We start from the raw sequence: 13,730 nt of genomic DNA, 5'->3' as shown, positions 1-13,730 counted from the left end.
GGTATTACTGGACACACCAACAGCCCTTTGAATTTTACTTGGCTTCCCAGCTAAAAAGAGTTATTTATCTCTTGGGGTTTGTTTGTTTGTTTGTTTGTTTCTGCAGTTTTTGGCTGGGCTGGGCTTGAATCCGCCACCTTCGGCATATGGAGCTGGTCCCCTACTCTTTTGAGCCACAGGCATCACCCTATCTCTTACTGTTAAATTGGCACCAATTTTTTTGAAACACAGCCAAACCCTTCCTTTAGATAGTGCCCATGGCTGCTTCTGTGCTACTACAGCAGAGAAGAGCAATTGTGACAGAGATCCTATGACCGGCAAACCTAAAATACTCACTCTGGCCCTTCACGGTAGTTTACCAACCCCTGCTCTAGGCAATAAGGGCCCACATCCTTTCCCCACTCACCCCGCCCCAAGCTCTCCAGCCCAACAAGGCTGAGAAGCAGCACAGCATTCAGAGATGACTGGTACCATGAGGCTTTTCCTATGCTCTTGGCCATTCAAGGCCACTCTGGTCACCTAAGAATCTTCTACAACCAGGCTCTTCCTGTTGTTTCCCATTCTTCCTTCATTTTTCACCCTTGCTATGGTTCAGTTTGAATGAAATAGCATTTCCCAACTCTGACTCTGGGCCATGCCACATGACTTATTAAGTCCAATGGGATGTTAGTACATAGAACTCCATGTCCAACCAGAGACTGTGCTGGTGTGGTGGGGTCCTCCTGTTCTCTGCCAGGAGGATAGCGTGTCCCTAGGTAGCAACTGCCCCCTTATCCCAGATCCCCAAATGAGAGACAAGCAGAGCAGACCTGAAATGAAGCCCAGCCAACTCTAGGTGAGCCATGACCCCCAGTGAGAAGTGAATGCTGCAGAAGTTGGGAGTTGTGAGCATATCTACAGCAACAACTACCTGGCACACACACGTAACTTAAAGTACAACCACTGACAAACAGAATAAAGGTCACTGTATGGGACTGAGATGGACCCCCATCAGACTCTCCTTACATGTAGTCTAAGCAGGAAAATCATGGCCAGATTTGGCTTTAATAACAGCCTCCCTCAACGAAAACTACTTCTGGAATTAGCTCCAGAAAACAAAGCCAACAGGTACAGGAAAAAGGTTGATGGATCAAGGCAGGAGAAGGATTGAGGGGGCACCGGGATTTCTCTTGTTCTACAGACCTAAAGTTGCCTGCCCCACCATGAGACTTGTGTGACCATCAATATCCTCAGTCCCTTTCACAGACCAGGCCAGGGCTCCCAACTCCTGCGCCAGCGCCTTCCCGCCCGCTAGGTGGCGCTGCGTCCTACGCGGACAGGCCGTCCCCGCCGCCCAGTCCCGAGCAGCCCGAATTCAAAACAAAGGCAGAGGCAGGGAGAGCCCCAGCCAGAAAACTTCCCGGCCCTTCACAAACTCAGAGTGCCGCTTCTCATTTCTACACACCAAAAAATCCACATAAAGAGGGAGAAATAGCAGTTAAAACAGCACTGGACGATGGAGTTCTAACATGCAGGTATGAATGACCAAAGGTTAAGGACTTTTCAATGCTGAAAAAGAGCATTTGATAAGCTGAATCCTAATGTGTTGGGTTGGGAGTGAGAACAGAATTCCCACCAAGAGAAGAGAAGGATGCCAGGGTCCCTCCCTTCCTGCATGCTGGGGCGGTGAAGGAGGGGTCCTGCCTGCAGCCTTCGCCTGCCCTCATTTTCCCCACCATTCAGAAGGGAGGCCTTCCTTCTCCCCCAACCATGAAGGTCCAGTCTGTCCCACATGCGTTCCATCATCTGGATCAGAATAGAGCTAGTGTTTAAACCTGAGAGGGTAAAGATGAGGATCTTGCCCTGAGCGGGCCCCCTGAGTCTGGAGTTGTTGCCAGTACCCCCTGGCTCCTCTGGCCACATCCACTTCATTTTCTCCCATCTGCCTTTAAAAATCCTCGCTCACTTGAGACTCATGCCTCATCCCCTGCTCACCTCCCAGCACCTCCAGCCTGATATGGAGGTTGCAATCATCCTCTGCCAAGTCCAGCCACTCATCCAGGCTGTCACCGCCCCCCCCCCCAGGGCCTGACATCATCCAACTCCCCCCCATCCCCACCTCTCAATTCCTGGACCTCAGTACGCTCAATGGCCCTCCCATCACATGGCACCTCTGCCAGCCACAGCCAGGCCACCTCTGAGACCTGGAATTCAAATGCCCTCTCCCTGACCACAGCCCTCACAGCTGTTGTTCCTGCTATTCCACATCAAGCCCCCAGGCCCCACTCTCTTTGGGCCTGAACCCCACAGCTTTTTGCTTCAACCATGCTGATGCCTAAGGCCCATCCTTCCTTGCTCCCATGGTACTTTCAGGGCACTCACAGGGCAAAACTCAGTTCTGGATGAAACCAACTATCTGGGAGCTAAGCTCCCACACTGGGCTGCCTGTGAGCCCTAGAATACCAAGGGCTCCTATCCTCAGAGATGGGATTCAGCAATCCTCCTTCTTCTCCCCCACCGTGGTGGCAGAGGGTGGCAGGGCAGGAAGTGAGACAGGCCTGGATGAGGGATGAAACAGGCTCTCAGCAGTGCAGTAAGTTAGGGCAAAACCACATTCCGAGCAGCCTCCAGTCTCCCCACAGGGTGCCCTGGCTGGCTTCTCGTGCTCTTTCTTTCCCCACCCCCCTTCAGTGATCAGGTTACCTCCTGCAGAACTCACAGTCTTCAGCCTTCCCACTTCAGTTTACTCAAATGCTCACCTCCTCCTTCTCTTTGGATGCTAGCTTATAATTCAGAAGTCTTATTGCACCCTGAAGACATGCAGTGAATACTAACATACCAGTCATTGCACACTCAACTATCAATATCTGGGTAAGAAGGTACCTGTTAGCCAAACACAACAGGGAAAGGGCCAGTTTAGGACCGGCAGACGTCTCTTCCTCCATCTAACAAAGAACATTTACCTATCTGTTGCTTCTACCTAAGAAGCTCTACTAAACAGCGCAAAGCTTCAAGGCTTCGCCAGCCTAGGTCCACCTTGGTTGCACAATTTTACAAAAGAAAAAAATATTTCTTTAAGGAAGAGGAGGAGGAAACAGAGAAAGGAAGGGAAGGAGGGGAGGAGAGACACAGGGGGGAGAAGAGGGGAAGAAGGAAGGAGAAAAAGAGGAGAAACAGGTAGAAAGGAGGAAGGAAGAAGAAGGAGAGGAAAAGAGAGAGGTGGAAGGAAGGGATACGGGGGTCGGGGGAGAGAAGAGAATGAGAAGAAGAAAAAAGAAAGGAAGGGAGGAAAGGAAAACTGAAAAACATCCTGAAAACAGAATACCCACCATCAATACCAGAGTGACCCCAGTACTGACCCAGCTGCTGGTATCACTGTAGTTTAAGAAGTGAGACCCTGGCAGCCCTGCCCAGATTATATACCCCGACTGACCAGCTGTCAGTATGTGTTTGGTCTGTTTTCTAAAATAAATGCCTGGCAGATTTAAAGATTCAAATCACAAAATACACAGTGATCCCTGCCCCATTTATAGAAGGCACTGTGTACGTGCCTAGTAGGTGATCCAAAGCATGGTCTTTCACATCTAGAATTCAAAATTAAGACCTAGCAGACCATGTTAAATGAGGGGGAGAGAAAACAAAGTGTAAATAACAATTATCTTACTTAGAATTATGGAGGTAACCACTCTGTGAGCTAAAAGTAGAAACTTGTTAAGAAGCATTTACCTCAAGTCACAGAAAAGACAATAATAATACCTCTAGGAAATACTGAAAGATGCTCAACCCCTACATACCGACTGGAGTTCAAATCAAGATCACCTGTGCTGCCGTCTTAGCCACCTCAGCTGGCAAAGAGCAAAGCCTATGGGAATACCCAGGGTGCAGGCGGGCTGGGCCCACATGCTCTCCCACATCATCGGAACAATACACAAAACACAACCTCTCTGACTATACCCATCAGAACTAAAGTCTCCACTCTAGGAATTCCTTCATGTACGTACCTCACTATTTGCTCCAACATGTGGAAACAAGATATCTCCTATCCCCATCCGTATTTATATTTGTAAAATATGGGGGAAATCTGCACATCCATCAGCAGGGAAGCATTTAAATCAACTGTCGCTCTTGAAAGCAATGATTAATATATGCAACCAACAAAAAGCAAATGACGGCTGTGTGCCAGCTAGAAAGCTTTCCAGCATAGACTGCTGAGAGAAAAGCAATAGTATGTTTAGTGTGTGCCCCCATTTGTAAGAAATGTAAAGGGGGGTATATATACATACATACACACACTTGGAATATTTATAAACAGTGTTTCCTTTGGGGAGGAGAAGTAGCAGTCTGGGGATCTTATGGGAGTAGAAAACCCAAAGGTACACTCTTCTTTTTTTTTTAGACAATGTCTCACTTTGTCATTCTTGGTAGAGTGCCTGGATGCCATAGCTCACAGCAACCTCCAGCTCTTGGGCTTAAGCAATCCTATTGCCTCAGTCTCCCAAGTAGCTGGGACTACAGGTGCCTGCCACAACACCCAGCTAGTTTTTAGAGACGGGGTCTTGCTTTTGTTCAGGCTGGTCTCCCACTCTTGAGCTCAGGTGATTCACCTGCCTTGGTCTCCCAAAGTGCTAGGATTGTAGGTATGAGTCACCACACTTGGCCCCAAAGGTGCATTCTTTGAACAGTTTGCATTTTTTTTTCTGTTGCATACTTTTTAAGTTGATGCTTATGAGGCTTGGCGTATCATTTAAAAAGCAAAACTGGAAACAATTCACAGTACCCATCAGTAAGGGACTTCTGCAGCAGCGGTGTTTTCTTGGACCCGAGCAGCTGGCATAATTAGTTGCCTTTGTGGCTGTCCCCATCACAGTAAGTCTACCTGCAGGGGCAGGGCCTAACTGCTCATCACACATCCCAGTGAAGCCATGTCCGTGCAGTTACAACTGAAATACGGGCTACATCATTTTACTTTAGTTCCTCCTTTATCTTACAGTAAGGTGTTACATTGATTCTTTTAAAATTATATGCTTAAGAGGATTAGTTATTCACTTAATCTCAGATTAATAAAATAGGAATCACAAAATGTTTGTTATAAAAAGAAACATTAGGTCTTCTAGGACTGTGACTGCTGACTTTTCCTAGTCTGTTTAGGGTGTTATAACAAAATGCCATAAACTGGTGGCTTGTAGACGACAGGCATTTATTTCCCACAGTTCTGGAGGCTGGGATGTCCAAGATCCAGGTACCAGCAGACACAGTGTATGGTGTGGTCCCATTTGTGTTTTTCATAAAAAGAATTATGTGCAAAAGACTTTCTGGAATGATTTTTTTTAACTGCTAAATTGTATTGGTAGCTGGTATACTTTCAAGTTTTATCACACATATTTTTATAATTTAAAATCCTAACTAAATGAAATTATTTTTTTAAAAAGTCCCAGTGAAAGACAGTAACTTTTTTGGAAAATAATACTGCCAGGCATGGTAACTCAAGCTTAGCACTCTGGAAGGCCAAGGTGGGAAGACTGCTTGAGCTCAGGAGCTTGAGACCAGCCTGAGCAAGAAGGGTGAGACCCCCATCTCTACTAAAAATAGAAAAAACTAGCTAGGCATGGTGACATACACCTGCAATCTCAGCTACTCAGGAGGCTGAATCAGGAGAATTGATTGAGCCCAGGGATTTGAGGTTGTTGTGATCTATGATACCACAATACTCTACCCAGGGGGAGAGAAAGAGGGAGAGAGGGAGGAAGACATTGCTGAGCCCCTGTTTTATGTGAGAAGTTAAGCCGCCTCACTCTGGGAGTAATAACAGTACCCACCCTGCAGATTTGTGCTGAGAACTGAATGAGCTCCACAAGCAGTGGTTGGAAACCTGCCAGCCACAGAGCTGCTACTCAGCGTCAACTGTTGTCAGGACTTGTGAAGGCTAATTTTATATGTCAACTTGACTAGGTCATAGGGTGCCCAGAAACACTACTGGGTGTGTCTGTGATGATATTTCTGGGGGACATTAATGTCTGAATGGGGAGACTGAGTAGAATATACTCTCTAACGTGGGCAGGAAGGAGCTCATCTGATCGGGTGAAGGCCTGAATAAAACAAAAAGGCCAGCCCTTCTGGGTGCAAGAAAAGATTCCGCCTGCCTGCCTGCAAGCTGGAAGCTAGCTCCTTCCTGCCTTCAGCCTGAAATGTCAGCTGTTCCTGGGTCTCAAGCCTCTCAGCCTTCAGACTGGAGCTACACCCTTGGCTCTCCTACATCTCAGGCTTGCCAACTAAGATCCAGGGCCATGTCAGCCTTCATAATGGAATGACCCAATTTCTCATAACGCACACAACTCACACACAAAATTCTGTTTCTCTAAAGAACCCTAATATAGGACTTATAAAATGCATTTTATTCCAGGTCTAACTACAGTTTTAATGTTTTGGCATATCATCATTTCAGCTTGATTTGCTCAAGTTTTTCAATATTCACAGGTGAACAAGTGTCAGGGAACACAGACAAATCTCTGACTCCAAAGTTCTCAGCGCATCCAAATCCATTTGCTCAGCCCAATCCCTGCACCCTCTGTCAGTTCCAGGCCAAGCCCCTACAGCAGCCCTCAACTGAGCAGGGTGAACAGAGTGCCAAGGCCAAGGCCCACACCTGGCCCCTCTGTAGCAACTGTAATTTCTTCTAATATATTCTGTATTATAATTTATTATTTGCCAGCTTTTTTAAATGATTTGAGGTAGACAATTCTGTAACAGGTGACACATTTTAAAAACTTGTTTCAAATGAAGAATTCAAACCAATTAGAATGAAGATTTAAAAAAAAAATGAAACACAGGAGAACTATAACCCTCAATTATGTGTCAAGAATCTTATAAATTCATTAACTGAATTTTACAATTTATGTCAAAAACCCTGTGTCATAAATATTCAGTCCACCCATCCATGGTGAGGATGATCAGTTAGCAGTTGCAAAAGTCTTTTCTAGCATATTTAAAAGGTCATAAAAGTCATTTCTAGCATATTTAAAAGGCAGAGGTGAGGGTTTTTGTGTTTTTGCAAAGATCAAATGTTAGCTCTAGAAATCAGCATAATAGGACCCTGTCCAGCATTCCACTTGCAAAAAACAAATCGACGGTTAAACAGGAGATTCCACTGAGAGAAGGAGCAAAAGCCACTTCCAAATTACAAACTTAGAAAATATTTATAGTTCTCTAGATTCTAATTCATAACTTCTCACTCTGCCAAAGAGAGGATATTTCACTGTCCATTCTTTACTGTTTCATTCATTAATACAGCCAAGTAAGTGCCATTAAGATTATAAACTGTCAATGGAAAAGACATTATACGAGATGGCAATTAATAAGATCTTAAATTCAATTAATAAAAAATGTGCACGAAGCCCACAGTGTTTTCTGAGGAAACAACATCAAGCATGTGGCTTAAGCCGATGCTAGAAGAGGAACACATCCTAAATCAGGCCCTTTGCCGATGAGAACTCCAGGCAGAGCTGCTGCTGGTCACTCTTCCCAGCAGTCCTCACCATTCACACCTCTGCCCAGCTCTGTGCTCCAAGGACAGGACCAGTCCTCAGCCACCAACACCAGCAATGAACACAAGCCCCAGGCAGAAGTGACCCTGAATATAATCTTACTGATTCATGAATGTTCAAAGTGTCTTTAGGCTTATTCAGTAAGATTTACATGTCTTGAAACCTAAAACTGACTGGAACAGGATGAGAGGAACTCACACCTCTCAGGAATTTACTGTCTTTTGACCCAGACAGCTTTCAGGAAACAGCATGCAGACAGGACAGAAACCAGACAGGTCATCAACCATTAGACTCTAACCAGCTCAGAGGAAATGAGGAGAAACGTCAGCCCCACAGCAAGAGAGACAAGCCAGAGCAGGAGGGCTAGCAAGCTCTTCATCACCGGGGTGTGGACCAGACTCACGGGCCAAGCAGCTAGGAAAGGACAAAAGAAAGTGAGGGTGGATGACATGGAAGGAGGGGGGGTGGTTTGGTTCTCAACTTTTGAAAAGCTCCTTGCTGACCCAGGACCAGGTTAGGCTCTAGGAAATAAGGATTAAGACACAGAATTAGGGCTCGGCGCCTATAGCTCAACCGGCTAAGGCGCCAGCCACGTACACCTAAGGTGGTGGGTTCGAATCCCCAGCCTGGACCCGCCAAACAACAATGACGGCTGCAACCAAAAAATAGCCGGGCGTTGTGGCGGGCGCCTGTGGTCCCAGCTACTTGGGAGGCGGAGGCAGGAAACTCGCTTGAGCCCAGGAGTTGGAGGTTGCTGTGAGCTGTAATGCCACGGCACTCTACCCAGGGGGACAGCTTGAGGCTCTGTCTCAAAAAAAAAAAATAAATAAATAAATAAATAAATAAAAAAAGACACAGAATTAGAGAAATTACAGAGTGAGAGTGGCCAGAAGGACCCTAAAAGACCCTGCTTATGGCTGCAGAGCAATTGTGAAGGGAAAAGAAGTTGAGAGTCCAGGGCGCCTGGTCCCAACTCAGCCCTGAAGCTCACACCCCCAGGGGTTACTTGCCTCCTCTGATGAGGAGGACAAGGGGATGGGGGGACAGAAGATGGGGGGACAAAGAGATGGGGGACAAGGGAACAGGGGGAGCAGCCTCTAAAGTCTCTCCACTCTGCCTGCCAATCTTTCAGTATCACCATTTCCCTACCACATGGCCATGGACAAGCTGGCAAGCGGCACGGAGCAAGACAGAAACAACTTCTGTAATGTTTTCTCCTTTCCGGACACACCACAAAGAAAACAAACAGCAGACACACCAGGCAAACACACTTACCACACGAGTTTGTCTGAATAAGCTTGCCTCGGCTGAGTCCTGGCAGAGACTGGGCCCTTCCGGGCTGCCCAAATTGAAAAAGCAATGCCATGTGCAGACATAAACTCCAAGTGCAAGTCAGAGAAAAAAGAGATCCTCCATGAGAGCTCAGCCTGGGCACGGCCACCCTCTCCAGCCTCCCTCAGCAGTTTTCTGAGTGTGCCTGTTAGGGCAAATCCTAAGATTGTGCGCTGCCCTGGAAGCACAATGGGTTACGTAACTCCGGGCGGCCTGGGAACCCTATCGGCTCATCTTGTTAAACCACCCCAAAATGACGCACCCAAAAATGTGATACCTTCAAGTTGGGGGTAGGGGAGTAGCAGGGAGAACAGGGCTTTGTGATGGGCATTTGGATTTGCCTAAAAATTAGAGTGGAACAAAAAGTCTGCTGTTCATCTCTGGGCTCCCTGGGGAGGACTGGGGGAGGAGTGTGTTTATCAAAGGCCCCATGCCAAGCAGTGTCCTGGGAGTGCACTTGGCAAACCACTAGGAGTCCACACAGGCATTCCTGGGGACACTCAGAGAACTTTTTTCCATTTTATGTCTCCTTTCCATGACCATCTAATACGACTTTAATCTGAGCACCTCAACATCACCTGGCCGCCCAGCGCCTTACACACACAGCAGCGCCTATGTTTCCACTGCTGCCTACCAAAACCTTGCTAAATACAACAGCACCGAGCTGTCTCTCAGCTCTCCTCCGGTCCCAAAGAACCTCGAGTTACCACAGGGTTTGCAGTTTCAGCACTGCATTCTGCTGCTTCTCTGCCCTCAGTTGTCAAGTCTGGAGAAAGTGAAACTACTCTAACCGGCTGAACGTTTCCTAGATTTCACTGGTACAGATACCACTAAAATCCCAGGGGTCAGTTCACGTACATTTTTTAATTTTTCTTTTAATTTTGACTATTTGGACAAATGTTAGTGCAGTTGGGATGTCTTCTCCTCCACAAAGTTCTCCTGGTCCGCCTCTGTTCTTTCCCGTCTAAGGCTAGCACCCTCCATGGTCTCCTCGGTGACCTGTGCTTATCGTCCCAGACAGGCCTTTCCACTGGCTCATCCATCTCCAATGAGACTAAATTCCTGGGCAGCAGAGAACACATGCCCCTAGACCCTCAGACCTGGATGCAACTAGAGATCAGCGGTCTCGGGCAAGATGCTAAACCTTTCAAGATTTAGTCCCTTCATCTGCAAAAAGAGGGTAACAGTGCTTACTTCATGGGGTTGTAATAAGTAAACGACTCAGTTTATTCACCCAACAGATGTTCACTGAGCACCGGCCACATGCAGGCGCTACTTCAGTTGATTCAGGGGCGTGCAAAACAGACACAGTCCTTGCCCTTGAGGAGTGTATAGTCTATTGCAAGTTTGGCAGACAAAATGAAAACATTGGTTGCTCAGAGGATGATCAAATAGAGGGAGAAAAATAAAGCAGAAAAGGGACATAGGGAAAAGTGAGATGGACCGCTCTTTAGGTCAGAGGTTCTCGACCTGTGGGTCATGACAGTAGCAAAATTACAGTTACAAAGTAGTAATGAAAATAATTTTATAGTTTGGGGTCACCACAACATGAGGAACTGTATTAAAAAGTCGCAGCACTAGGAAAGTTAAGGAACCACTGCTTTAGGTGGTCACAAAATATATCCACAGAAATGCCACTTAGAAAAGGGAGAGGGGTCATGAGGACATCGAGGGCTAAGGCAATCCAGGTGAGGCAGCACAAGAACAGAGGCTCTGCCACTGGTGTGCCTGGAGTGCAGGAGGACTAGGGAGCAGGCTAGCATGCTGGAATAGAGTGGGGCTGAGGGGAGCCCACCACTCAGACCCTCAGAGGCCGCTGTGAGATGGAGCTCACTGCAGGTTGGGAGGAGAGTTCTACCATGCGACTCTGTATGAAAAGCCAATTGTCAGGGATGGCGCAGCACAGACTGCATGGGAGGCAAGGGCGGCAGCAGGAGGCCCAGCTGGGAGGCCAGTGTGATCATCCAGGCATGTGATGAAGGCTGCTGGGACCAGGTGGCTGCTGGGGAACTGGGAGAAATGGCCAAAATCTGGGCATACTATGAAGATAGAGCCAACAGAACTTCTGGCAAACAGGAGTGAAAGAAAGAAGTCATAAACGCCTCCAAGGTGTTTGGCCTGAGCAATCAGAATGATGCTTAGGACAGGGAAGGCCCCACAACAGGGGGGATGGAAATCAGGAACTCGCTGTGCGCTGCGTGACACAGAGGCACCAGTCAGGTGTCTAAGCAGAAACTCTGTGGAATGAGACTGAGAGGGCTGACCTTTGGGAGAGAGGTCCAGGCTCAGGAGAACAGAGGTTGGTTTTAAAACCTAGATAGTGGCAAGACCACTTGGTATGTAGACATGCACAAGACAACAAAGTGGAGAGGGGCTGAGCCCAGGCCCCCAAGGCATAAAGATGAGCAGCACATGGAGGCCCAAGGGAGGACCCTGTTTCCAGAAAAGCCAGTGTCAAGTATGGCTGAACAGTGAAGTCAGGCAAAGGCTGAGGACGCACGCATGGACCGACAAGGCTGTCGGCGCTGGGGGAGGGGGGGGATGAGCCTGCCCACAGTGGGCTCGGGAGAGAAGAGGGGAGAAACTGGAGAAAGCAGACAGAGGGGCAAAGGCACAGGGCACTGGCCTGCAGGGAACACAAGGCTGAGAAGGACTCTACTTAAGAAGGGAGAGTCACAGCATGTTGTTGTGCTGGTAAGAAAGACTTATGTTCAAGGGGGAAAGGAAGATGCAGTAGAGAAAAGGGAGAAACAGGAACTGTGTCCTTCAGGTGGCAGGTGAACGGGGGGCAGGACTCAGTGCACAGGTGGAGGGTGACATGTGTGGGCCACTGCAAGGGAAGGGAGAAGAGGTGTGCAGGGCCTGGCACTGGGGCCTCCTCTGTGTCCCTCGGTAGCCAGGAAACTCCTACCACACAGTAACTGGTAACACAGAAGAAGCTACTAGAAGCAAACTCCCATATTACTAAACTGTCACCAGGCAATCCTGGAGAATGAAAGCAAGAACTACAGACAAAAATGGGAAATAGGGAAAGACTGGTTAAAGGATACAAAATTACAGCGAGAAAGGAGGAAGAAGTTCTAGTGCTCTATAGCACGGCCAGATGACTACGCTTAACAATAACTTATTACATAGCGTCAAACAGCTAGGATACTGAACACTCCTCACACAAAGAAATGATGTGTGTTTGAGATGAGGCATATGCTAATTACCCTGAGCAGATCATTACACATTATATATATCCACACACCACTATGTAGGTACTCCATGAATATGTACGATTATAATTTCCCGATTTAAAAAATAATATATTTTTAAAGTAACAAACAGAGCAAACTTCTACATAAACCCAACCGATTTAACCATGACTCTTCCACTTGCTGCTGTCAGGCACACCGCCCTACACCATTTCCACTGAGAGCCCTCTCGCGCTGGCTGCAAGCACTTGTTTCCCTGGGGGGAAAAAACAAGCAAAAGTTCTAGTGCCAAATGCGTAGATAGCGGATGCTGTCAGTGACCTGGGAGGTGATCATCCTGTTCCTGAGACACTGGGAAGGTATGGATGACACAGGTATCTATAAGAACCAACATCTGTGCAAACCTGATGGTGTACAAAGGGCACTGCGTGTAGTTCTCCGTTTTTGCATCCCACAGTGACAGCATATGTTACACCTATCTAATCTGTGAAGAAACTGAACTTCAGAGAGAGGAGGAAGGGGCTCAAGTACACTGGCATGCTACTCAGGGCTCAATGTTACTGTCTTTAACCCTCACGACAATTCTGGGAGCTGGTATCTACATCTCAGACAGGTCAGTGACTGACACAAGTCACAGAACGATTCACCAGCAAAGGAGGCTCTGGATGGGAGGTCTCACAATCCCAAAGCTCAGACTCTTTTGCACTTTGGAGGCTCCGCCCCCATATCCCTTCCTGTAGCTGCATCCCTTCCCCTGTCCTCACTGACCACAGCCCCCCACCCTCCTCCCTCTCAGGGGAAGGGCCCCCATACCGGTAATGGTGCAGGCATCCCGGTACCCTCTGGAGCTGGGAGCATCTTCCACAGCCTCACTTATATAGTGTTCCTCGGGGATGCCCGGGCTGCAGGCTAGGACTGCATGGTTGCACACCTCCGAAGCGGGCACAGAGCTGGCCAAAGTGTCGTCGTGCAGAGCTGTGGCGTCCAGCTTGGCAAGTTTCACAGGGAGGTGCCCACTGCCATCGGGGGCCCCACTGCCGGAGTCTGGGGCAGTTGGGCAGGTAGCCCCCAGTAGGTCTGGTGCACCAGCAGGGGCTCCTCACAGGGAATCTACAGAACAATCCAGAGAGAAGGACACAGTTACTCAGAGTCTATGAATAAGCCTGGACAACTCTTCAAAAAATAATGGCCCTGGTTCCATACAAAATGAAGAATTTTTTTTTCCAAATCTTGAAAGTATAATGTTGGGATTTTAATGGAGATTGCATTGAATTATTCAGTCACTAAAAAAGATGGAGACTATGTAACTTTTGTACTAACTTGGATGGAGCTGGAACACATTCTTCTTAGTAAAGCATCACAAGAATGGAGAAGAATCCAATGTTCTCAATTTTGATATAAGGACAATCAATGACCTAGTACACAGTGGGGAGTGGGGGAACGGAGAGAAGGAAGAGGGGGCACTGTGTTTGGCACACCTCTTGGGAGAGGAACACACTTGCAAGAGGGTCTTTGCCTGACAAATGCAATTAGTATAACCTGGTTCTTTGTACCCTCAATGAATCCCCAGCAATAAAAATAATATTAATAATAAATAAGGGCCAAGATGATGTGGATTCAGACTGCAAATTCTGAAAATTTGCAGAAAATTTGCTTGTTTTCCTTCAAGTCAAGGCATCTC

General features: G+C 47.5%; 1 protein-coding gene across 4 annotated transcripts in view; it reads right to left on the bottom strand.

Moving 5' to 3' along the window:
- TRAK1 (trafficking kinesin protein 1) overlaps positions 1-13,730 on the bottom strand; it is a 194,890-nt gene that overhangs the window by 118,751 nt on the left and 62,409 nt on the right. The window contains exon 2 of one of the 4 annotated variants that reach the window (XM_023515947.1): positions 12,863-13,159. Coding sequence is in view for 2 of the 4 variants with exons in the window: in XM_023515946.1 (XP_023371714.1) it covers positions 8,796-8,886 (91 nt within the window). In the remaining 2 variants the exon portion in view is untranslated. Of the gene's footprint in view, positions 1-8,795; positions 9,051-12,862; positions 13,160-13,730 lie in introns of those variants that run through there. The other 3 variants (XM_023515952.1, XM_023515946.1, XM_023515951.1) reach the window with 3 other exon arrangements.

Source organism: Otolemur garnettii, unplaced genomic scaffold (genome assembly GCF_000181295.1).
Source record: "Otolemur garnettii isolate 467f Iridium unplaced genomic scaffold, OtoGar3 scaffold00082, whole genome shotgun sequence".
NCBI lineage: Eukaryota > Metazoa > Chordata > Mammalia > Primates > Galagidae > Otolemur > Otolemur garnettii.
This window is presented reverse-complemented; position numbering and strand designations above follow the sequence as displayed.